Raw genomic sequence first — 27,054 nt, forward strand, 5'->3', positions numbered from 1 at the left:
ATGGAGCTTTTCTTATTTTATTTTTTTTTTATTTATGGGGCATAATCAAAAATCAATTAACATAAATTGTTGCATGTATTTTTTTCTTTATTTTATATGATAATAATGATAATAATTGTATATATAATAATCAATTAAACTTTGGTAGGCCTAATAAATTCCGGATTTTTCAAAATATATCCGGAATATTGTGTCCGTGTTTGATTTCAATAGTGTAATTTTCAAGATGGCGTCGCCGACGATGTGCTGTAAAATAGGAGTTTATATTATTGAATAATCTTTGTGTAGTTAGAATTTACTGATCAAAATTGTGCATTAACTGTTTTAAAATGGCATCAAGTTTGGATCCGCGAGAAATTTCACGCAGAAAAGCCCTTAAAGTAGCTGTTTGTGCTCTTGTTTATGAAGTAGGGTACGAAAAAGCTGAAGAATCCGTGCTCGAAACACTTACAGAAATGCTGCAAAGTTGTAAGTTTGACCGCTAATCGTTCCGTTGACATAGAAACTGTTGAAAAATTGCGTCGGGTTCCTTACCTTACATTATCTAGAAAGAGATAATTCAATCTTAAAAAACTGTTTTGCATCATAGTACGTGTATAATAAAACTACTCCCAACCACAGGCGTCTGCATCTGGTTTTGGAAAAAAATACAATGTTCTTCCCCTACTATATGAGATAGTAGGGATAGGTTGATATATTTTGATCAAACCGGAAGCAGACGCCTGTGCTCCAACAGTGTTAGAGGTACTGTATAGCACGTCGAGACACTTTTGGAACATAACGTCGTGTTGACAGTCAGCAAAATAACGTCCAATAAAAAAAAAAGACTGACCAGTCGACTCTCATGTTATGGGAGTAGATAATAAACATGAACAATTGATTACATACACTGAGTGTAACCAATGATAAAACGAGACAACAAATGCAGTTGTACACATGTTCAAATGCATAAGATTTTTTGTAACAAAGGTTCAGATTTTCACTATGGTTATTTTCTGGGCATATTGAATGATATAAATGTTTTAATTACACATAAATGTATACACAGATTTATCTCTATTCTTGTTGCTAGAGCCAAGTGTATTTTATCTGTATTTTTATTTTGTTGACAGTTTTAACAGAATTGGGAAGAAGCTGCAGAAGTTATGCCGAGTTGGCTGGAAGGTCTGAAGGCATGATGACGGATGTCTTTATGTCACTTGTCGACATGGGTATGGAATTCTAAAAAATGATATTAAAATTGCATATCACTTGTCAATAATATAGCTAGATATAGTTGGAGTGGCGTAGGAAGATGAAACGTAATGGGGGGGGCAAAGGTCCTCAATATTTTGTAAAAACCCCCGCCGCACCTACAGGAGGAGATTAATTCAACACACAACCATTATACTTTATATACTTTTTTCATATATCATTAATATAATCCTTGTACACATTTCTAGAAAGTTGGGTCGCTAAAAGGAAATTAACGAATACGAAAACTAGCCAAATTAGTGTGTGAGCGCCGAAGGCACGAGATTTTGGGGTCTGGGGGTCGACCCCGGGAAAAATATTATGATTTAGAAAGATTTTGGGTCTGGGGGTCGACCCCGGGAAAAATATTACGATTTAGAATGGCTGAGATGAGTTTTACAATGTATTTTTGATGATTTTGCGAGCGCCCGAAAGCGCAAGATTTTGGTGTTTGGGAGGTTCGGGGGTCTTCCTCGGGGAAAAATATTACGATTTAGAATGGCTAAGATGCGTTTTACGGTGCATTTTGATGAATTTGCGAGCGTCTGAAGGCGTGATAAAATTTTTGAGTTTGGGGGGTCCGGGGGTCTCCCCCGGGAAAAAATATTATGATTTTAGAATGGCTGAGATGAGTTTTTACGATGTATTTTAATGATTTTAAAGTGTTCTTACCATGGTATTTTTTCGATTTAAAGTAACCTGCATTTAGAAATGATAATTGTGATAATTGTGTCGTCATATCATTGTGCAGCCCTGCTCGATCTGAATATACCGGCTTCACACCATCAGCACATTGTGTTGTAACTCAAAATAATAATGAATTAATTGTCTTGCTAAGACATATAAACAAAGTAATCTTTTAAGAGACATTTATTGAAATACAAATGCAGTACGTAGAATCCCTTAATGGACATTTTTAGTGTAGTTCATGTGTATTGAATTATTACTATTAAAGGTTTGAACATTATGTGCTTGAACGTTTTAGGAAATGCGCCGCGCAGCGGAAATTTTTTTAGAATTAAGTACAAAAATTGTGCAGGAGGACTTTTTTTTCTTTCAAATATGCATTTTTAGAACATTTCAGTAGGCGAAAATGGGGGGGCAAAAAGACATGTTTCCCCCCCCCGTCCTGGGGAATGGGGGGGCAGTTGCCCCCCCGCTTCCTACGCCCCTGGCCATTTTGCTTCAGCATTTCAAAATTCAGTCATGATCAGTTTTATACAATTTTTTTACCCAAATTGCAGTCTGGATGTGTTCGTGAACACAAATTCTCACAAAATGATACATCCGGACTGAAATAATCGCATACAGAATGCACTTAAAATGTGTTGAAAAATGCAATTGACCACCGCTTTTGTAAATGTAGCATTTAACGATATTAATCAAATGGGAGCTACTAGTCCAATCAGACTAGTTCATTACAATTGGCACTAGTCTGGCTGTAAAATTACTAGTCATGGGCATCGGACAAGTGCTTAAAGTCGCAGACTGAAGGAGGGATCAGAATATAGTGGATTTGGACTGGGTCAATCATTGGTAACCAGATACCATGGCCAGTAGCTCAATTAGTAGAGCATCTGGTTAGAGTTTGGAGGTTCCAGGTTTGAATTTGAGCCACTACATTATATCTTCTCTGCTGTTATAAAATTATAGGGAGCATGTAACCCTGGTCAATACTAGCTGCAAAAATCCTCTCAACTAGAGAGAACTTCTCTTTAGCTTTATTGGTGTAACGTAGGACTAGCTAGTAGTTCTGAGTTCCAGAGATCAATTCCTAGCAGATTCTGTGAGTTTATAAAACTCAGCTACAATTGTAATGATGGAGGTGATGGCTATGATGATAATAAAGCTGTGAGGAGCGACTGATGATGATGATAATGATTATGATAATCATACAACACCATCATATAATGTTTATTTAGGTAAGGCATGTATGAATACATAATACACATATATCACACTTACACACACAAGTTTCATATATATTGAGATCCTATCCCTATCGTATCTTGATATTAATTTGGCGTAGTTGGAAAATATCAGATACCAGTAGTATAACTATTCAAGTACAGTTTGTTTATAACTGTAATTGATACTTAAAATCATAATCCAAAAATGTTGGTTTTAATTTTAGAATTTCTTACCTCAGTTTCTCATTTACAGGTCAAAATATACAGTCTATACAATCACATGCCCGTCGAGTCAACAAGAGTGTGTTTCTACCTCGTAAGTATTGTGTAGACCAACTAGTGTGAACATACTTATTTTAGCGGAAGTATTATTTTAGCTCATTTCATGCTATCTTTGAAGGCCAATTTATTTACATTGCTAAACTTTGCAAAGGGTATTTCCAAAACTGAACCGCAGTAATGCTCTAATTTATATCCGTGCTGATGAATCATGTTTACAGTATATACATGTATATACAAAAGCCATTTTTTTCTTCAGAAACTACATAAAGACTTTACTAGGAAACTATAAATAATGGTTTCTGTAATATCAACTATCCTGAAACCATTGTCCATAAGACTATTAATGGTTGATTAAAGGCCTCTATATAAAGTACTTGTAGTTTAATATAATTATGTTATGTAAACTATTGTAAATCAACCAAACTGTATAATTTGTCCATAGTATAAGTAGATAACTATGTTCCACCCACACCATGTTTCTGCTTTCTATTTCAGCTGCTCATACTGGGCCCCCACCCACACTGAAAACACTACAAGTAGGAGACAAGCCGTCCCACCCGTCACACATCCCTGACCACCTACCAGCCTTCCCAGACTCACACACCTACATCAGGACTCTGGTGAGGTCACACAGCAGGCATAATAGATTTTCAGGGGTTACAATCAATTACAATTTTGCTAAGACATCATCCAAGTGTATGGAGACCATAAGTGATCATAACCCCTGGAAATCAAGGATGCACATCAGGCTGATCACCAATAAAATGTCAAAAAAAATTCTTTCACCTTAAAAACTACTTTGCACTTGATAAGTTACATAAATGCCGTATAGGAATCTTTTAAATGGCAATCTTAACCGAAGTATTCTTATATCTATATATAAAAATTATTATATTCCATGTTAAATAAAATATTTAAGTTAAAGTATAACTTTTGTGTCCTGATGAAGCCTCAGTCAAGGTGAAAATGGTCGATAATAAAAGATGAACCAATGAGGTGTCCTTTGCCTGTTGTGATTGTACCTAACTACTGAGTTTTGTTTTGCAGTATTAGAGTTCTTTTTCTTTACAATAAATTACTGCATTTTTACTAGACCAACAAAGCACCTGTAACGGAGTACCAACTCGTGAGAGAAAAGGCCGCCTCACAGAAGCGTGACATTGAGCGAGCTTTGACAAGATTTATCGCCAAAACAGGAGAGACACAGATGTTGTTTCCTGATAATACAGAAGCATATCCTTGTGAGTACTGAATCAGTCCCTGGTTTATGATAATGTTTTTTTACTTCAACTGATATCACTTCTTCAGATAGGTTTTTGATTTGCATTGATCATAGTACAATATGTCTGAAGATCTAGACAAAAGTTCTAAACTGTGTGCTCTTACCGAGAATGTAGACAATGCATCAACGCCAGATTAAAAAATTTTACAGCATCATATTTGGGATACGGGTGCGATGCATTACATGTAACAACAGTATGTTATTGTGATCTGTATTTTGACCTTTACCCTTTAAGCAAAAACTAAAGGTCAGTTCCCCTTGTTATCTTAATTGGAACATGTGTTTACTTATGCATTAATTTTCTATTATTGCCAGCTGTGGATCAATATTTTACCACAAAATTCTATTTTGATATGTTGTATTAGTGTGACAGTATGTTGAACAGTAGGCTCTGTAGAACAGCTGTTGTGTCTATAAAGACCACCCAAAGTGACAAATAATACTGGTCTCTAATTACCATGTGGTCTTTATACACAGGTTGAATTGTGCTGAAAAAAGTGGTCTTATCATGCAGGTGGTCTCTATGGCAGGTTTAACTGTACTTAATGATGATTTATTGAAAGCTTGATTATGATGGTTTCAGTGATTGCGATGAAGCCCCATCCCCTTCCTTACCTTGATGCACTGTTGTGTAAGGAGCAAGATTTAGATAACCAGGGATCGACCAATGAGGAAGAAGAGAAAAAGGTCAAAGATCAGGACACAGGTCAACAGAACGGAGGTCAAGGTGATGCTCAGGATGCAGAATCTATTGACAACCCATACCTTCGCCCAGTCAAACTCTCTCGCGTCAAAAAGAAAATTAAGCTAACAGGCTGAAGATATATGTAATTTGATGTTGAATGAGTGAAAGGTGTGAATGTGTTTTGCAGTACAGAATTTTTATTGATGATAGTGCTGTCCCGAGTCAGACAGAAAAGGACAATTTTCTTCAGAACTTTGGATGTGTGAAGTACACACAGTAAGTTGATTTTTTCTTCTAACATGTGGACGTTGGGAGGATAAAATATTTCCAATGGAAACTTGTACATGTTGAACAGATGGTAGGGATGCAATTTGCTTTCTACAGAGTATGTAAGATGTTTTTGATTGACCTGGACATTGACTGGTACTGGATACCAAAAGATTCTCTCGATTTAGACACACTACTTTATTGAGAAACTTAAGCAAAGATAAGTATTTCAGTACAACATAATATTATATTACATGTAGTGTAATGCATATATTGGGTTGAAAATCATGTAGCTTATTATGAGACAAGAAACTTTGAACATCTTTCTGGTAAAATAAATTATCATACTGTATCAGATCTGGTGTGGTATTGATTATTTTGTTGAGACATATGATTTAGCATTTCATGTCCGACAACTTTTTACAGTGATTTCATTTTGCAACTAACAGTATAGTATCTGTGGTTGAAACCCTTTAATGCTGACTTAATTCCTTGTGGAATATGAATATGATTTATTGAGTTGATTTACAATAAGTTTTCAATATATATACACCAAGGTAAATCATCCAATAAATTACTGTATATAGCGCTTAAAATTTGCATTTGCATTTGCTAAATTTCATATTACACATAAATCCAGCTATGTTATAAGTCACGTTACTTAGTTTTGGTGTCATGCATTTGCATTAAATTTCATATTACACCAATTCAAAAGAAATAACTGTTGTGACATCACAGTTACTTATAATAAATTTTGGGCTCTGTCCCCCTGGGGGCAGGAGGAGCGGGCCCAATAGGGGTAATAGAGGTAAATCCTATAAATCGCTACTTGTCCTAGAGTTCTGCATGGATTGTAACCAAATTTGGCCAGAAACATCCTTGGGGGAAGGGGAAACAGAACTTGTATAATAATTTTGGCTCTGACCCCCAGGGGGCAGGAGGGGCGGGGCCCAATAGGGGTAATAGAGGTAAATCCTATAAATCGCTACTTGTCCTAGAGTTCTGGATGGACTGTAACCAAATTTGGCCAGAAACATCCTTGGGGGAAGGGGAACAGAACTTGTATAAATTTTGGCTCTGACCCCCAGGGGGGCAGGAGCGGCGGGGCCCAATAGGGGTAATAGAGGTAAATCCTATAAATCGCTACTTGTCCTAGAGTTCTGCATGGATTGTAACCAAATTTGGCAAGAAACATCCTTGGGGGAAGGGAACAGAACTTGTATAAATTTTGGCTCTGACCCCTCGGGGGCAGGAGGGGCGGGGCCCAATAGGGGTAATAGAGGTAAATCCTATAAATCGCTACTTGTCCTAGAGTTCTGCATGGATTGTAACCAAATTTGGCCAGAAACATCCTTGGGGGAAGAGGAACAGAACTTGTATAAATTTTGGCTCCTGACCACCCCTGGGGGCATGAGGGGCGGGGCCCAATAGGGGTAATAGAGGTAAATCCTATAAATTGCTACTTGTCCTAAAGTTCTGCATGGATTGTAACCAAATTTGGCCACAAACATCCTTGGGGGAAGGGGAACAGAAACTTGTATAAATTTTGGCTCTGATCCCCCGGGGGCAGGAGGGATTGGGCCCAATTGGGAAATAGAGGTAAATCCTATAAATTGCTACTTGTCCTAGAGTTCTGCATGGATTGTAACCAAATTTGGCCACAAACATCCTTGGGGGAAGGGGAACAGAACTTGTATAAATTTTGGCTCTGACCCCCTGGGGGCAGGAGGGATGGGGCCCAATTGGGGTAATAGAGGTAAATCCTATAAATTGCTACTTGTCCTAGAGTTCTGCATGGATTGTAACCAAATTTATCCACAAACATCCTTGGGGGAAGGGGAACAGAACTTGTATAAATTTTGGCTCTGACCCCCTGGGCAGGAGGGATGGGGCCCAATTGGGGAAATAGAGGTAAATCCTATAAATTGCTACTTGTCCTTAGAGTTCTGCATGGATTGTAACCAAATTTGGCCATAGCAAAAGTCACCTAAAGGCATGTAGCATAATCAAATTATTGAACTTGTTTGATAAATTTCATATTACATAGCCACTCATGTAAGATCCTCTATTTCTGATAATTCGGATATTGAGCTGGTGGGCCTCTTGTTAAAATTCAGAGTTTGGTGAAAGTGGCTAATATAGTGAAAATAAACCACCAGCCAAAGTAACTTCTATAGTATAGAGAACTGCATTCATTTATGTTGTTAACCTGGTCAGATTTTAATTAAAGTACTTCATACATGGACAATTCTAGAACTGACTTAGTAACCACAGTCAACCTCTATTTGATAATAAAATTTATTATCATTCATAAAGTTGTGCATTCAAGGGATTTATTAAATATTCCAACATATTAGACCTGTGACCCTAAAGACACAGGCATTCATTTCAATATTCTTAGCCAACTAATTAATTCAGAATGATCATCTAGATCTCTTATCATCTTAATTCTTAACAGTTCTGGATCAGGTCAATTCAAGCGACCAGATAGCTTCATCGGTAGAATAATCCAGCTATTGTTTAGAGTTCCAGTCTACTCTGGCCGTGTATTTTTTACCTCATATTACAATTATATTTCAAAATGTTTGGCCATGTCTTCTTGGGACAAGGTCATTGATATAAACTTAGTTGATTCCCCTTAAATCTTGGACTCATCGGTTAGTTATGATACTGTAAACCAATAAATCTCCACATATAAACATAAATTCTAATGTTACACAAAGTATTGTATTAAATATATATACAGAGGATTCCACTTATTTGAATAAGGCATTTTCTTGAAGAAAATATTTGAATGATGGTGTTTTCCACCTCCGTTTGACCCCCTACATATCCATGTGAACAGGCAATATCATTTCCATCATTTGATCAATTCGTACATTATTTATACTTAAAACGAACAACAAGTAATTATTTTCGAAGTTATACACTGATTGTAATTGTTTAATAACAAAACAATGTTCCATTATTATTTACGTCACACGTGAATCTGTTCGAGAAACAAGAGGCCCGAGAGGCCTTGACCTGAGTACTGATACAGAAAGAGCATTGCAAAGTTATTTCAAACATGTAAAAAGCATTTACTTTAAAGTTGAACCTTCTTATTAGAATTTTAATTTTTTGTTTTTCATGTTGATAGTAAGTGTATTATGTTACCAAACCTTATGCTTAAAATTCCAATTTGCTTTGCCAACGTTAAACAACAGAACCAATCTAGAAGTCAGCCAGTGTCATGGATTTTATAAATTTCACTTTTTAATCTATGAAGATTATTTGGTTCCATCAAACCTGTGAATTCAGAAGATTTTTGAAATTTTAGCCATTTTGACCCATTTTGGCCCTGCCCCTCTGGTCCCTGGGGGTCAGCCAGGACCCACATGGATATGGTGTTAAAATGCTATTTCAGGCTAATAATTCTAACCCAGTTTGACTCATTTCCTATGAAAACAAAGCAAATAATGTTCATAAACTGGTTTTTCCTATATAAACTACAATAAATTTGACCCCCTCCCCAGGGGAAAATCCGAGATCCCAGGGCCATGTGATTCACACACTTTGTAACTGGCCTTAAGACCTTCCAATCTATGAAGAGTATCTGATTTTTGAAAAGTTAGCCTATTTGACCCCTTTTGGCCCCGCCCCTATAAGGCCCCTTGGGGTTGGCCAGGACCAATATGGATATGACGATAAAATGCTATCTCAGGCTAAAAATTCTAACCCAGTTTGACTAATTTCCTATGAAAAATAAGCAAATAACGTTCATAAATGTGTTTTTCCTATATAAACTACAGTAAACTTGACCCCCTCCCCAGAGGGAAACACGATACCCCAGGGTCATATAATTCACATTTTTGTAAAGGACCTTAAGACCTTTCCATCTATGAAGAGTATTTGATTCTACCAGTTCCAGAATGTCAGAAGAAGATTTTTGAAGTTTTAGCCTATTTGACCCCGCCCCTATGGCCCCTGGGGGTCAGTGATGGAAAATTTGTTATAAGGATTTGATGGCCACCTCATAGGGATAATTCTGACAACATTTGACTAATTTTCTATTATAAATGACCAAATAATGCTCCAAAATGTGTTTTCACTATATAAACTATAGTAAACTTAACCCCCTCCCCAGGGGGAAACCTGAGACCCCAGGGTCATATAATTCACAATTTTTGTAGAGGGCCTTGAGACCTTTCAATCTATGAAGAGTATTTGATTCTACCACATCTGTGAGTCGAGAAGATTATTTCAAATTTTAGTCAATTTTACCCCTTTTGGCCCCTCCCACAGCTAGACCCCAAGGGGGTTGGGGTCATATAATTCACGATTTTGATTGGCCTTATGCCTTAGAAGGTTTGTGCAAAATTTCATTGAAATTGCTTCAGCGGTTCGAAAATGTAAATTGTTTACGAACACACGACGCACGACGACGGACAAAAGGCGATTAGAATAGGTCACCTGACGATGCAATAACTTAACACGATTGTGTCTGAAAATATTTACATATCAATTCCTAACCTAAATAAAGAACAAATTTAAGTATATTTGCCCTGGCAAAATGATCACACGATCGTGATTAAACTTCAAAGGGCCGATAAACTTACAGTGTATACAGTAAAGTTATAATGCATCTGTGGACCACTTTGTTTTAAACATAGTTTGTTATAAACGTATCATAGAAACATTAGTGGGTCATGAAAATGAATGCATTATACCAGCCATGACTTTGTTCTATTGTCGATCTTGTTCGTTATTAACAAGCTATACTGTGAATACATTACTGTCAGAAACAACCCTTGATTGAAAATTATGTACATGTATTCGCGAAAATATGTTAAAACCAACAAAGACCTGAAATATTTTATACATGTACGTGAAAATAAAGAAGTTTACAGTAGATGGATGGTAAGCAGAATACCATGGGACACTTCCCAGAGAGAGATAAACAAATAACTAGGAACCTTGTTCAATATTTTTAATTTGAAATCTAGTTTCTAGGTCTGTACTTCCCTTCAAGTCCAGCTTGAAGGATCTTGATTGAACAAGTTAGAATGGATACCAAATATGTTCATTCTTTGCCAGTCAATTTTCACCAGATTTTTTCACTGCCTTAGTCTAGTCCAGCTCTAAGGTTCATTTATTTTTGACATATAGTGTTGTATGGTATGACGCACAACTATGCATATCTGGAAAGTCTCATTGGACACTATGGGCACACAGAGTCGCTTCATCAATGGTGGATTGGATGTTTGGGAATTCGATGTTAGAATAACGGACCAGGAACCAAGGCTGCTCGGAATAACACGCCTACTCTCGAGTACTTCTTCATTCAGTTGAATAGAGCTCTCAACCATTTGAACTTTTCTTTATCTTTTCAGCCTGAAAATACATTCATGATCGTAAATATGTGGCAACATAATAATTTTATGTGCTCAATACCACATTTGCTCATTAACATAAGATATAACGTATTCAACCCTATAAGTGCCCCTCCCCCCATTTTTTATGCTTCAATTTCATTTTCAAATAGACTAATGGTTTTACTTTGCAGAATAATTTTAGGAAAGGCTAGTCCAACTTTGTTTCTATAAAGCTCCCCCTAGCTTATTTGCTTCCATTCCGGCGCTTAGTGGGTTAAATACAGTACATCTTGTAGATGTATATGATAAATATGTCATCCAAGCCACCGCAACAGTCATTAAACCGAAACTATAAATATCTTTATTGAAACACATTTCTCTATTTTTATATGCACATGATTTTGATATTTTGATTGCTTAAGACAAAATTTAATATTACCATGAGAGCAAGAACACCTGTTCAGAGGTTAACCTCCGGCCTCTAGGGATATCCCTTTTCTCAGGTTAACATTTCCTCATAATAATCTCCAAACAGTCAACAATTGTATATGACATACCTTGAGAATATGAGGAACTTCCTCTAGAGCTTTTGTGAATGCTGGTATGATGGGTTCTAATGATTCCTCGGACACTTTCTGTTCTCTTATCCTTGGCTTTCCAGCTTCACGGGTCATCTTCTTAAAGTGATAAAACTGTACAACAAAACAAAATAACATTGTCTTTAGACATCACAAAAAGCTCCTGTATCCTTCATAGCATCTTAATCAGTCAATGTATTATTGCCTTCATTCCTTTGTGATGTCTACGAACATCACAGATGTTGGTTTTACTTGCTGATTTAGTATCATGTCAGATTAGACATTTAAATATTTATACCACATTCGACCTAATAAGGGCTGTTCCAGCAAAACATATATGGCACCCAGGGAAGGCACTTTAAAAAATAGTATGTGCCATGGTAGGTTAAAAATAAAATCACTTCTGTGCCAGGTTGGTGTTTCAATAAAATCACTTCTATGGGTGGGTCTATCTGATGCATTTGTAACCTTTTCAAATAAAATGCAAAATTTGTGTTTCATAATGCTGTCAGTTATCCTGACTGTAAAAGTAACTGTTGAGAAAAATATTAATTTCTGACAATATTAATGCATTGTTCATCTTCAATAAAAAACAATTATTTTATTTTCTGGGTGTTTTGATACGATAATGACAGAATATTTATCTAAAACATATTATATTCAATCAAACTTGGCAATGGTAAAGAGAAGCAATGGATTAGGTTTGGCAAAATACTGTTGTCATCAACAGATCTTTATTTAAATTCACTGGTATTAAGTCGAGAAAAAAGTGGCAATTCACCAGCGTAAGTGTGAATGTCCAGATGTCTACTTTTGCATTACACTTGTGCAACTTTTCTGTATCTAAAGTAGATTTTCCGCTGGTTCTAGGAAGATTGTACCTTTTTAAAAATTTAACATTAAAGAATAGTTCACTGCACCATATACAGTACAATTTTGTCCCAGGACTCTTCAGTGATGTTAGAAAACGAAATATGTCAATCCAAAAAGATGTCGGAGCAACATAAAAAATTTAATCGCTTCTATGCCATGGTGTTTTTCCCCAAAAAATAGATATGTGTGGGGGTCAACAAAATTGAAAATCTCTTCTATTGGTGGGTCTCCCAATTTCAAAGTGCCTTCCCCCCCTACCATATATGTTTTGCTGGAACAGCCCTAAGCAACTCTGTCCCTATAATTGCCCCTCCCTCTTTTAAAGGCCTAACGTTCATCTACCTTGCATTCAAATCAATTTTATTAAGACTGAAGTATGAATACAAGATATTTCTTTAATTCCTTTTGCAAATTAATTTGTGGCCTACTTTGGGCAATAATTTTGTGAAGGTCTGAAATTATGAATACAACTCTTTTGCAAATTATTTGTGGCCTACTTTAGGCAATAATTTTGTGAAGGGTCTCAAGGTCCTATATAGTGCCTCAGCATAATGAGTCCTTATTGAATCAATTATACTGTAAGTACTGAGAATATAAGTACTTTATCACTACATAAGTAGGTCTAACCTCTTTATTTTGCAGTAGGGTAACAGCAGTGCCCACTTTGCCAGCTCGGGCTGTACGCCCTATACGATGGATGTAGGTCTTTATGTTGGGCGTTTGGTCATAAGATATGACAAACTTCACATCCTCTATATCCATTCCTCTGGCCATGGCGTCTGTACAGATAATTCTGGAATCAAAAAGTTACTTTTTTGTTTTACAAAGACAATATCAAAGATAAATCAAACCATAAATTCATACATTTAATTCAGGAAAATGTTATGAATCAATCAGAAAATCATTCAAACACAACAATAATGCCATTAAAATATTTTATAAATTTTTGAAATGCCGTTTTCTTTTGCGAGTGTTGTAATGGTTAAAATTTTGGTGTACAAAATCTGAGATCATGACTTAAATTTGATCATCCATTCAATTTCTTTTACGTAGCTAATTTCTTCATTAAGGCCACCAAACAGCTAGAACTAACAGGATATGAAGTTACAACCTTCACTCTACTTACATGTCAATTTTGCCGCTAGAGAACTCTTTAAGGATTCGTTTCCTTCTGTTAGTTTGAAGACCAGACGAGAATTCACGAACCTCCTTCCCTCCCACCAATCGCACAATGTGATAAAGCCTGCAAAGATATGTAACTTGTTTAGTTAAATTTTTCCCTAACTTTGTTCATTCAATGGGACTGAATAACGTAAAAAATGATGCTTGATAATGTTTGTGCTGGACTTGGTGAAGGAATGATGCTAAAAGATGATATCCCGCACTAACATCATTTCAGGGGGAAGATTGCAAAGCGTTACATTCCAACACTACAAGAAATACTAGTCCTGCAAAAAGATTATCAGGTGGTACAGGAATTAGTCCCATTTGGTTTGTATATCTGGTTAATTTTTCTTTTTGTTCTAATAATAGCCAATGTCATTCAAGGATGTGCCAGGTTTTGATGAAAAAGAGGAAACCTGGAGAACATGAGGAAATGCCACTATCCCGATACCATATATATGCAGTACCCAGCATATTTGCCCATATGGGCGTCAAAATTGCAAGCAGATGTAGAGATCTACTTTAAATGATCCATTATTTCTTCTTCAGTGACCAATCTACAATTTCATTTTCACATGTGTCTATCATTTGTATTTGATACCTACTTGTGAGCAGATTCCACAGAGTTGACAAAGCAAAGTACATTGGTGAACATTAGAGTATGTAGAAAGTGTAGCAGGATCAGGGGTTTGGTGGCTGATGTGCACTCCACAAAATATTCCTGTAAGGTTGAAGGTCATAAAAATCATCACAGTTATCTGACATAGCAGGTTAAAGGTCGTCAAAATCACCTTACACAACAGGTTAAAGGTCATCACAATAATCTGACACAGCAATATTACATGTGTTTATGAGTTTGCTATTTCTACCATAATTCATATAATCGTACAGTTTTTGTACACTTTCGTTCTTGTCTACTATAAATAATTTTTAATTCAGAACTGTTGATTAAATGGAATACAATTGGCTGATACTTACACTCAATCCTTGTGGTGTTGTGTACTTCCCTACAAATTCACCCTGCTTGTCTGGTGTATCAACTGAAATATAAACAAGTGACAAACGTCATTGTTATATGACTGAGTTTTGTCGTTTTCTGATTTTTTGTTAATTAATAGTCAATGCGTTGTCCTTATTCAAAATTGTTCCAAGTAGCAAAACTTGTATCATTGTTAAACCTTTGAAAGGTGACATTTCCCTTGGCCTTCGGCCTTGGGGAATATCAACTTTCTCAAGTTTAACAATTCCTGGTATTAACCTACAAAAAGTCAATAATTGTACAAGAGGCCCAGAGGGCCTGTATCGTTCACCTGGTTTTTTGTTAGTAATTATCACAAGACTCTGACAATTAGAAAAATAAGCAAAATTGACTCCCAAAGTCTAATTTTGAATCACAACCATACAATGGTGCTAATTATACCATACAAATATGCTATCCAATACATAGGTTCAGAGACAAAGTAATTCATATGAAAGTAGTAGCCTAATTGACCTATTTGACCTTGCATCTATTGCCATCTAAGGCCCCGGGGGTCAGCCCTCTCATTTGTACAATTTCAAATCCCAACCCTATAAGGATGCTACCATTGCATTATAAGTGCTCTTCCATTCTTAGTTGCAGATAAGAAGTCGTTTATATGGAAATAGCTAAATTAACCCCTTTTGAACCCACCCTTCAGGTCCCCGGGAGGTCAGCCCTATCATTTGCACAATTTTGAATCCCCACACTATAAGGATGCTACCATTGCATTATGGGTGCTATACCATGCTTAGTTTCAGAGAAGAAGTCATTTATATGGAAATAGCCAAATTGGCCCCTTTTGACCCCGCCCCTCAGGCCCCTGGGAGGTCAGCCCATTTGTACCATTTGTACAATTCTACCATTGCATTATGGGTGCTATCCCATGCTTGTTTTAGAGAAGAAGTCGTTTATATGGAAATAGCCAAATTGACCCCTTTTGACCCCGCCCCTCAGGCCCCCGGGGGTCAGCCCCATCATTTGTACAATTTTGAATCCCCACCCTATAACAATTCTACCATTGCATTATGAGTGCTATCTCTTGCTGAGTTTCAGAGAAGAAGTCGTTTTTATGGAAATAGTCAAATTGACCCCATTTGACCCCGCCCCTCAGGCCCCCGGGGGATCAGCCCCATCATTTGTACAATTTTGAATCCCCACCCTATAAGGATGTTACCATTGCATTATGGGTGCTATCCCATGCTTGGTTGCAGAGAAGAAGTCGTTTATATGGAAATAGCCAAATTGACCCCTTTTGGCCCCGCCCCTCAGGCCCCCGGGGGATCACCCCCATCATTTGTACAATTTTCAGTTAGTAGCCCATAAGGATACTACCAGTCAAATTTTGTTGAAATCTGACCAGCGGTTATGGAGAAGAAGTCGATTGTTGACGGACGCCGGACGCTGCGGTATCCATAAGCTCACCAGGTGAGCTAATAATATGTGAATTCCTCAATCAGTAAGATTTCACAATACATATTCAGCACGGTGACTTTAATGATGTGTTTTTCCTCCATCTCCTTTATATAGTCTGTATAAACATTGGTAACTCTAACAGATTTTGACAAAATACAATACTGCATACAGCTATTTTTAGTGAACAAAAATATGTTCACACAAGTTTGATGTACACAAGTGTGATGAAACATGATATGTTTTTACAGAATTATTAAAACAAACTTGAAATATCTGTATAATGCCTCCAACACCACTCATGTATCAATGCAGGAGTGGAAAAGACAAAGTACAGGAATAAAATATGTCTCCTCACCTTATGATTGGGTTAAAAGTATTGTTGAAACTACATGTTATAAATTGAATATTTCATAATCTTAACAGTTATATACATTTTATACACCCTCTCATAGCAGGTTTACCTGTGTCATCTTTTCCACTGTCTGGGTTGACACTGTCAGGCTTCAGCGGAGTTTCCTTCACGGTTGACGTGAAAAGTTTGGGCAGGAACAGGTTCAGCTGCTGTAGTTTCTCAGGGTTCTGTGACAGTGTCGCCGAAAACAACAGTTTCTGTAACTGTAAGGATAAACCAAATTTTGTAGAAATAAAGCATAGAACTGACATATATTTCTATTAAATAGGAAATGGATTTTTTTTTATCAAGTAATATTAGACAACTTATTCATACATCTCTGACATAAATATTTTATTTTGTTAAATGTCACACCTTTTCAATCTTATATCTAAAGTCTACTCTGATGGTATTCCTGAATCATTAATATCTATAATAATCATATATGATCACTATATATATTTTCTAGTACACATACACTACCATTTGATGGTATTCCTGAATCATTAATACATCTATGGACATCTACACAACAATCTATATCAAATCCTTGTCATTAAATATCTATAATAATCATATATGATCACTATATATAATTTCTAGTACACATACACTACCATTTGACAGTACTTACAGGTATTTGAGGCTTCAAACAACTGAAACAAAATTGACTAAAGAATTACCAAACATATTCTTTAATACAAGTCATGCATGGGGTTGATTTCTTTAAAATGTAATCGATTAAATTATGATTACTTCATAAGTTTTAAGTAATCGATTGCAGTAATGCATTACAAGATGTACATACAGCATTGCAAATCTACGTTTTTTAAGCAATAAATTTTCAGTATACGTACCAGTTATCTATATTATGATAAAATAACATATTTTTAGTCTAAGTTACAGTGTTGCTTTTAAATATCAAAGATGGCGACAAGTCCTAGTAAATTTCCAGATCTATGATTGTAATTTGAAATCAAACAAGAATGTTGTTTGACAAAGACAATGGAATCTAGATACACACTAAATGATCTATTTAAGATTTTAAAAGACTGCATTACTATGATGTTCCATGTTTAAACAACAGCTACACGTACCTACACTTGCTCATCAATGCTAATGAAGCTGAATTTGAAAATATACCCATGATTTGTTAAATCAAGAAAGTCAAACTTAAAACAAAAAAGTTCAACCATAGATACTGTAGGATTTCAAGACAGCAGTTTATGATAATTATTTCGTTGCTAGAAGTATTTCTTATAAACTCACCTATTAGCAGTGAGGATTCCTGGTCGAGGACGAGTGTTAGTGTACACAGCATTCTCCACACGTAATAACCAGTCTTGTTTGATCAATTCCATCATCTTGTCTGCTTCATCTATCACCTGTTAAAGTCATCACACTTACCGTTATCAATTATCACACATAGTAGTGGCATTCACAGTTCAAAAGATTATAAGGTATTGTATAAGAACTTATTTTAGCAATAGTTTTATATCAGCATCTTTCATGCGGTCTTTGTGCAGCGCCAAATGTTGTAAAAGGGTATTTCAGATATTTAAGAATCGAATTGTGCTAATTTACAGTTTCACTGAAGCTTGCACTAAAGACACTAAAACAAGGAAGGAGAATATAACACTCCAAAAATATGGAGACTTGTATAGAAATAGACAATTTGTCTCTACCAGTTAACTGAAGGCAAACATTTTAATGGCCAAAAGTGAGACCATATCAAGGGAGACATTTTCGAAATAGGAAGAAAATCTCAAATTCAGTTGCATTATTCAACTATGCACTGAAACTGCAGATACATACAATCTCAATAACTTTGTAGGGATCGAAAAATTGTTGAACAGAAATGAAACTTGAGGATAAACAACTTACAAGGAATCGTAGGCCTGTCAGATCAAAGCCTGGAGTCTGGTTGATGTGGTCCACAAGTCGGCCTGGTGTAGCTACAATAATGTCCACCAAACTCTGGTAACCACGGAGACTGAAAATTCAAACAAAATTGACCAATAATCAACTATTAAAACTTCAAATACAGTGAACTTGATGATGTGAATAGTATTTGGTTTCATTTTAAAGATATCATTAGTTCAGAAAGAGTGTTCAAAATTAAGTTAAGCAAAGATGATTTAACTTTACATGATATTGAACACAATGTCATACATACAGTATAAGTACTATCAAGAATTAACTTATTTCCCCATGCCATTGAATTTTGATTTCATGACTGACCAGAAATCATAAAGAAATGGACTGTTGCCAAAATGTTACATGTACAGATACATCTAAATCCCATAATTAACAAGAGATCCCAGAAGTATCTTGGCGCCCACCAAAGAATGATCTATGTCTGACAAACGAAAGAGGGATCTTTTCTCTGCTTTTCAAACTTTTACTACATATTACTACATATGAAATTTGAGAAAGATCCTTTGAGTAATTTCTGAGATATATAACAGTAACAAACTTCAATTATCAAAATCCAAGATGGCTATCTGTCGGCCATCTTGTTAACCGATCGGTCCCAAAATGCAGTATGCACAACTAGACCCCTAGGGGAACATGCACATGCAATTTGAGACAGATCCCTTCAGTACTTTCTGAGAAATAGCGGTAACAAACTTCAATTGTCAAAATCCAACATGGCGTCCTGTCGGCCATCTTCTTCACCAATCGGTCCCAAAATGCAGTATGCATAACCAGGGACCTAGGGGAACCTGCACATGAAATTTGAGAAAGATCCCTTCAGTACTTTCTGAGAAATAACGGTAACAAACTTCAATTGTCAAAATCCAAGATAGCGTCCTGTCGGTCATCTTGTTCACCAATTGGTCCAAAAATGCAATATGCACAACTAGACCCCGAGGGCAACCTGCACATGCATTTGAGACAGATCCCTTCATTACTTTCTGCGAAATAGCGGTAACAAACTTCAATGGTCAAAATCCAAGATGTCAAAATCATCATCAGATGGTGGGCTAAAAAGCTATGAAAAGGTCGATAGACATGAAAGAGTTAATCAAATTTAGTCACTGAGAATCTAAATCAGTTTACAGTACCATTAGCAATGTACACAACTGAACTCACCTCCTTCTCACTAATGCTTGCTGCTCCAGTTTAAAAGCTTTCTGTCCAGTGAGAAGGCCAACCTATACAGACAGAAAACATTTATATGAACATAGTCATCTCTTGGATATATACTTATTTATTTTTATGTGAGAGTCAATTAACTTATATTGGAAAGAATCCCTATAAAGACCAACTACCTTTTGAAAACAAAACTAAAAAAATTCTTAAAAAGAATATTTACCTTAAAGGCCCACTACCTTTCCGGAGCAAAATTTAAAGGTTTCTAAAAATCATAGATAACATAAGAAAATATCTATCGATGGCCTAAGATGAGGTTATAACATGAAGCTTATGCAAGATATCCTGCGTAATATATAATAACAGTTGGGTTTCATTTCACTGTTTTGCCTTCTGGCGCAGTGATAATCAACTACCGCGCGGCATTTAGGACGACGGCGGGAAACATAAGACGACCCGCGTTATGAAAATTAACATTTTATTTATTTAAATTAAATAGTTCAGAAGGTGATGATAAGTGTAGAATTACCGGTAAGTTAATAACTTTTGCGACTCTACAAAATTATCAATCTCGTTTTACATTTCCATTTTAAAAATTAAAAGCCGTTTCGGAAAGGTAGTGGGCCTTTAAATTTATTTTAATTACATTGTCCAGAAGGTAATGGTAATAACTATTACGGCCCTAAAATATCATCAATGTTGTGTTATGTTCCCATTTTAACAGTAAGCTAATAACTATTACGGCCCTAAAAAATCATCAATGTTGTGTTATGTTCCCATTTTAACAGTAAGCTAATAACTATTACGGCCCTAAAATATCATCAATGTTGTGTTATGTTCCCATTTTAACAGTAAGCTAATAACTATTACGGCCCTAAAAAATCATCAATGTTGTGTTATGTTCCCATTTTAACAGTAAGCTAATAACTATTACGGCCCTAAAAAATCATCAATGTTGTGTTATGTTCCCATTTTAACAGTAAGCTAATAACTATTACGGCCCTAAAATATCATCAATGTTGTGTTATGTTCCCATTTTAACAGTAAGCTAATTAATATTACGGCCCTAAAATATCATCAATGTGTGTTATGTTCCCATTTAAAGTGTATTCCCATTTTAACAGTAAGCTAATAACTATTACGGCCCTAAAATATCATCAATGTTGTGTTATGTTCCCATTTTAACAGTAAGCTAATAACTATTACGGCCCTAAAAAATCATCAATGTTGTGTCATGTTCCCATTTTAAAAATTAAAAGCAGTTTTGGAAAGGTAGTGGTCTTTTAACTAATACAAGTCAATAAATTTTCCACTGTAATAATGAATTACAGAACTTCAAATAAAATACCATTAAAGATATTTTTAATGGACAGCTTATTTTGGAGCTGATGTATGGGTGTATATATTCTATTGGTGGTTTTACAGCAACCACGAAAACAACAAATATTTCATGTTATAGTAAACCAGCTTTCTTTTGTATATAACTACGGTGTATGTAAGTTTGCGAATTTCAGGATCCAAGTTTGTTTGTTTAAGTTTATCTTTGCGAATTCACTTCGACATCATTGCTAATGATGGGAATTTCCAGATAATTTTTAAATCTTCAAATGTTGATCTTGTTTTGAAATGGAAACTGTGAAATTTAGAAGCCCGGAAAGAAAGTTGGTTTACAGTTTTTAACTAAATTTTTGTGCCGAGTTTCACCACTTTAGCTGTAATCACTTACCTTGAGGTCTGTACCTTTACTGTAGGTCTGGAATACCTTGAACACTTGTACAGCTAGGTCTCTCACCGGTAACACGGCCAGAGCTGTTACTTGTCTGTGAACACGCCTCCCGAGAGCCTACAAAGAAATATAATTACAACTGCAAATGTTCATACCTATGTGATAGCTTATCTTAAGAGTTTTTCTTATCTGAAATTAACCTCTCATTCATATATATCATTAAGCATGGATCTTTTTTTTTTTACAATTTGATTAAAATGCTGTTTAATAGATGATTTGACAAATTCCCATAAAATGCATTTTCTACACCTTGCAACATCAATTGAAAACATTTCCTACCAGTATACATATACATTTACCGGTAGCTTTCTTGTGCTCTTTAGAAGAGAGGACAATGTACATAAAACAATTCTGACAGCTCTTTAGAACTATTTAGTCCCCTGAAATTCACTTCCAAGATTCTAGAAGCAGCAATTTGATTTGCCAATTTGAAAGGTCATCAGAATCTGACCCCTAATGGGATGTTGTCAGATCCTTTATCAAAAGGAGAGATAATAGAGATCTGTATTTTAATCATATTGCTTTTTTTATTGTTCTATGACAAATTTAATGGGAGCAAGAAATTATTATTGTGTTATCAGATTTAAATTTAAAATTGCTAAAATTTTAAAGGGACAATTCATTCTAAGAGAACATTAAAATGTGTACATATATCAGATAAATCCAAGTTCTAATGGAAATTAGATCAGTCGGTTTTACTGTGATATGCCTGACAAGCCCATAGTGGTGACATGTGAGAAACTTGCTCGCTGTCCGCTATTACACACTGTGGTCAAACTTCTTGTATGCCGAACCCTGTCCCTTGCTCGTAGAGTAATGCAACTTTTGTCTAAAACTGCTCAAATCGCTCTGACAATAGTGTGTTTACCTTGTTAGGTGAATTGCCTTGCCTGAAAATCATTTTATCACCTTCTCAGTGGTTATGTAGTTCATTTGTTTAACGTGCGTTACTTTGGCTCGGGTATGGGTACAGCGTCCATATTGTACCTGCTTAATCGTATTGATCAACGATTTGATATTTCAACGACATTAATTAAAATACTTAACAATGTCGAGGAATTTGTCAATGTTTTACGTTATATGTTTCATAATAAATGTAGAACAATACATATATGCTATATTTGGCTTCTTGGTTATGTAAAAGAATTAGCCTGAGTGAATTGTCTCTTTAATGTAATGTAAACAAATACAATTATATATTAACCTGCATATACATGACAGTTTGTGAGAGAAAGTATATAATGTATGTAACTCATTGTTTTTGTAAAACTGAATATGTGTATTATAAATAATTCAATAAAGCCATGCTGAAAAAGATGTATGTATCAGATGCATTAATGAATTCCTTGCCATTCACTTGAGGGTTGAGAACTTGAGGGTTGAGATTTTTTTGTCTACACCCCTTAATGTGGAAATACTTTTTTAATACCATATTCAACAGAAAAGGATGAGGTATTAGCCTCAGAAGAAGCATTTTTAAGATCATGGATCCATCAACTGCATGTTAAATTAATGTATGCCACATGTATAATGTGGTTACACTGTATGAATTTGTGACATTTCTTCTGTTCAAAATGTTAACTTTTGCCATCCATCATACCTTAGGGGTTGGGAGTTTCATCTATTGTGTTTAAAATCGTTGAAAATTCAGTAACTGGTGGAAGAAAGTTCTACTAGCCCCTAAAGGTCTTAGCTGTCTAAAAATGCCCATATTAATATAAATTCCAAAATTCTAAACCTTGAAAATACACATGATGATAATTATGAATGGATGAATCATGGATGCAGTTGATCAGGCACACCTATAGGCATGTTGCAATGCTAGACAAGGTGATCTTAATTGCCTGTAATAGGGAGGACAAAAGCCAAGATCATAATTACCTGTACCTAGATGGCTCTTATCATACCTGTATGATAGGGAGGACAAAAGCCAGGGTTTTGCCGCTGCCTGTGGGAGCAGATACACAGATATCACTGGGCCAATATCCAGCCTTGCCTACTGTACCTCCAACACATAAGGTGTCAAGCAGCATAGGAATCACCTGCATCTGTACTAAAATACACACACACTATACTATTACAGGGTTATCAGAAATCTATTTCATTAGGCATTTAACAAAATTTTAGTGTTTACTAGGAAACAACAAATTCTGTAATGACTAGATATTACAGAATATATTTGACCAAGCTTATATTGCTACAGGATTAAAATAACAAACCCATAAAGCATTATTTCCATATAATCGTTATACTCTAGTCAGATTTCTGATTGTGTTTTTGTCTGGAGCAAACTAGCTGCCATTGACCCAGATAGTACCAGTGTACTGTACAGTTATTAAATTTCCCCAGGAATTGCTTGAGCAATTTTCTATTCAAAAGTAATTTCGTAGGTAGAATTGTTGGCTCGTTTCATCAGGTTATCATTTCTTCACAGGTATATTTTGTATTTAGTTTCCAAAATGAATGCTTTTTATTTAATTAACTGCAGATATAACAAAATAATTACTGAAATAACATACCAGGGAAAAAATGTGAAATATTGTTTTCTTGTAACTGTGTCACAAGAGTGGGATCTAGGCCTGGCATCTCTCCCACAGGAAGTGTTTTAGATCGAAGGTCAGCTGTGATGATGTTCGGACTTGCCAACCAGTCAGGGAGAACACGGTTTACCTTCAACCAGAGATTTGTTGTTAGTAAATTTTCAGAAAGCAGATGTATAAAGAATGATTCTGTTTTTATTTCATAATAGATGGGACCATGATACAACCTATAGTAATATATAGATAACCGAGGTTAAAAGTTTGGAGTAAGCTGATTTACTTCTGAAATTTTCACGCAAATGTATTCACAAAAGAACTTATCTGCATGGATTATTATCTATACTTCACTTGCATTGTCATTGGAAGGTATATTGACTAGATTATCCTGAAGAAATGAAGAAAACTTGTTGAAGTTAATCTTCACAAAAAATGTTCTGGTTTTGCAATATTAAACCATTACTAAATCTAATTCAAAGTAGGTGTAACAGGAGATTTATAATTTAATCAAACCACTGCCTCTGTCTAAGATCAAACTTGAAACCTCTGGATTACTAGTCTGATTGAGCTTAAACATATTCTCTCTAGCCGAGCGGTATATTGCGACTACTTTTGACCAGGGCTACTTATGGTAATAATTGTATGTGCAAAATGATTGCTTTACAGATAGATCTTGTCACATATGTTAAAAGAGACCTGTATGAAATGCAGTATGCCAGTTGTTACAGCATCTGTACTTTAGCTTTAAGTTAGTATCAGTTTGGTTAGTTTAAACTAGTTAAACATTTTATTTTATTCATTCCAGCACAAATTACAACAGCCTCCCTCCCCCCCAAAAAAAACTTTTAAATTTTGCAGCATTTAACATTGAAATACTTCCATCATTGATTCTTGGGACCCCAATTGAACAGGTATTGATATAATTCCATCATAACAAGACTGAATGGCTATATCATTGTGATGATTGTTATTATAGGTTAAATGCTGTCCTCAGGTGCCGATTCTTGTTGTTTCTCATCAACCACAGCAGGCCGGGACAGGTGCAATTCAATATTTTAACATATGAATATTGCACCTGGCACAACCTGCCATAGGTAACTCTTCTTCACTTCTCAGCACCCTGAAATCACAGCAGAAAACTTATCAATATATTCAACATTTAATATTCACTCGCATAACCACTACTCAATTAGCACATAAAGGAATGACATTTTCATTAAGACAATGTAATAATTCATAATTAAATAGTATAAATTAATTTATTTTAACTTCTAACTCTTAATTTTGTATTTATCAATATTATGTAGGTTTTGTAGTCTTTTTTAAGTTTGGTGACATAGGAATAATAATAGGATTATACAGAAAATTAATCAAATACCTTCTGAAGAACTTTCTGCTTGAAGTTTCCAAGCACTGGAAACTTCTTCTCACTGTCCATCTCTGTAGTATCATCTGCCATGTCATCATCTTTTCCTTTAGTATCAACTGCACTCTCATTCTGATCATCTATAGTTTTTTGTTCTTCATCAATATCTTTTTCTTTCAATTTTATTTCATCATCATTTTCTTTTGATTTGCATTTCTTTTTCTTCTTTTCTTTATTAGATCCTTCATCCACCTCCTGCGTTTCCTCTTCAGCTTTCCGTTTCTTTTTCTTTCTTTCACTTTTCTCTAACTCTGGTTCACTTACAGTGTCCTTCTCATTCTCTGTGACATGTTTACCTTTACTCTTGGATTCTCTCTTGGCTTTACGTTGCTTTGCCTCAGTTTTTATTTTCTCCAGTATTTGTGAAGCTGTCAAATCTTTATCTTTTTTGTCATTGTCATCCTCTTCTCCCATATACCTAAATAAAAATATTTAAAGCATGATCAAAGTGATCTATGTTTCAATAACAATGGCAGAACATCTAGTAGATCCAAATCAGATTTGACTCTTGAATTTGAAGCACATATTCATTTGTTGTACATTCTAACTCTTGAGATTTCTGAGAAATGGTTATTTGACTCCTGAAACTGGATGCAATCTGTGGATTCTTTGACATTTATACATAATGCTGAATTAAAAGAAAATATAAATACAACATTGTATAGCACCGATTCTTTTTATAAATATAGTATATAGTTTTAAAAGATTAACAGCTATGCAGATATTATCAGTCTTCACTAAAAAATTGGTCGTAAATATTTTGGACCAAGGCATTTCATTCCTAGATATTTTGGACCAAGGCATTTCATTCCTAGAAGGGTATTTGCATTGGATATGTTAATGCTACACCGTATTCGACCCATTAAGAGCCCCTCTCCCTTTTTTAAGCTTCATTTTCACTCGGTCTGCATTTAATTCGAAGTGAAATTGATTCAATTTCGCTTACTTTGAATTAAATGCAGACCGAGTGAAAATATTCACATTGTGTTGGTTTCCTTACCAATATTTTAGAACTGCTAATTGATTTATGATTTACTTTCAAGAATAATTTCATGAAAGGCTAGTCCAAATTTGTTTCTGATAAGCGCAGCACCGCTGCTTATTTGCTTCAATTTTTTAAGCGGCCTGGGCACTTATTGGGTCGAATACGGTATATTATTTTACAAAACTTCAAATCCAAGTGTTGTATCGGAAAAGATATCACCTTCTAACTGACTTTTACCTTTTCCGCTACAACAGCAGCCATAGGTTAGAGTGTAACTTTGACTATGTTCTACAAAAGTTAGACAACATATTTGAATAACGGTTAATTGAACATTCCGCTTATTTGCATAAATGTTATAAAGACTTTCTTTTCAACTCAGTATTATGACATAATGTTTTCACTGAGTGACCATCGTTTATTTAATTGATTACTAGTACTGGAAAAATCAGATATAATCCAATTTATTCTTTTAGTTTTTGACGAAAGGCCTACAATGCAAATCCGTGTGCAGTGGTAAGCCAAAACAATATAGCAGCTTTTTTTGTTTTGATATATACTTGCTGACTGACAGTTTTCGCATATCATTCATCTAATTTGTTTTGGTGTATTACCTGGTCACACTAAATAATGCCATCTTAAAGTTGTTGGTTACGGTAGACTTGGTTTAGAAAACAAAAACTTTTACGAAGAGCACATGCTCTTTCCGCAATGGAACCATTTTGAAAAGGGCATGACGGGAACCGGAAACCAAAAAACTTCCAATCAAATCGT

At 35.4% G+C, this 27,054-nt stretch overlaps 2 protein-coding genes across 3 annotated transcripts; one reads left to right on the forward strand and one right to left on the reverse strand.

Annotated features, from left to right (window-relative positions):
- The first annotated feature begins 199 nt into the window (after nucleotides 1-199).
- On the forward strand, nucleotides 200-6,014 carry LOC138329315 (transcription initiation factor TFIID subunit 8-like). The gene is made up of 6 exons (XM_069276219.1): nucleotides 200-468; nucleotides 1,113-1,211; nucleotides 3,397-3,459; nucleotides 3,921-4,045; nucleotides 4,519-4,666; nucleotides 5,291-6,014. Exons 1-6 carry the CDS (start codon nucleotides 330-332, stop codon nucleotides 5,524-5,526), a joined length of 810 nt encoding a protein of 269 aa, XP_069132320.1. The 5' UTR covers nucleotides 200-329; the 3' UTR covers nucleotides 5,527-6,014.
- Nucleotides 6,015-10,614: 4,600 nt separating this feature from the next.
- Nucleotides 10,615-27,050, reverse strand: LOC138329316 (ATP-dependent RNA helicase DDX51-like). 2 transcript variants are annotated; one of them, XM_069276221.1, is made up of 16 exons: nucleotides 26,895-27,050; nucleotides 25,251-25,716; nucleotides 23,855-24,005; nucleotides 23,243-23,388; nucleotides 21,276-21,392; nucleotides 19,550-19,611; nucleotides 18,338-18,446; nucleotides 17,723-17,838; nucleotides 17,088-17,106; nucleotides 16,524-16,677; nucleotides 14,607-14,668; nucleotides 14,234-14,349; nucleotides 13,591-13,707; nucleotides 13,092-13,257; nucleotides 11,571-11,705; nucleotides 10,615-11,032 (listed from the first exon to the last, which is right to left on the reverse strand). In XM_069276221.1, the coding sequence occupies exons 1-16, from the start codon at nucleotides 26,915-26,917 to the stop codon at nucleotides 11,000-11,002; spliced, it is 1,992 nt and encodes a 663-aa protein (XP_069132322.1). In that variant the 5' UTR covers nucleotides 26,918-27,050; the 3' UTR covers nucleotides 10,615-10,999. The 2 variants fall into 2 exon arrangements, with proteins under 2 accessions (XP_069132322.1, XP_069132321.1); XM_069276220.1 differs by having other exon boundaries at nucleotides 17,088-17,109.
- Nucleotides 27,051-27,054: the final 4 nt, after the last annotated feature.

Source organism: Argopecten irradians, chromosome 8 (genome assembly GCF_041381155.1).
Source record: "Argopecten irradians isolate NY chromosome 8, Ai_NY, whole genome shotgun sequence".
In the NCBI taxonomy this organism is placed as follows: Eukaryota; Metazoa; Mollusca; class Bivalvia; order Pectinida; family Pectinidae; genus Argopecten; species Argopecten irradians.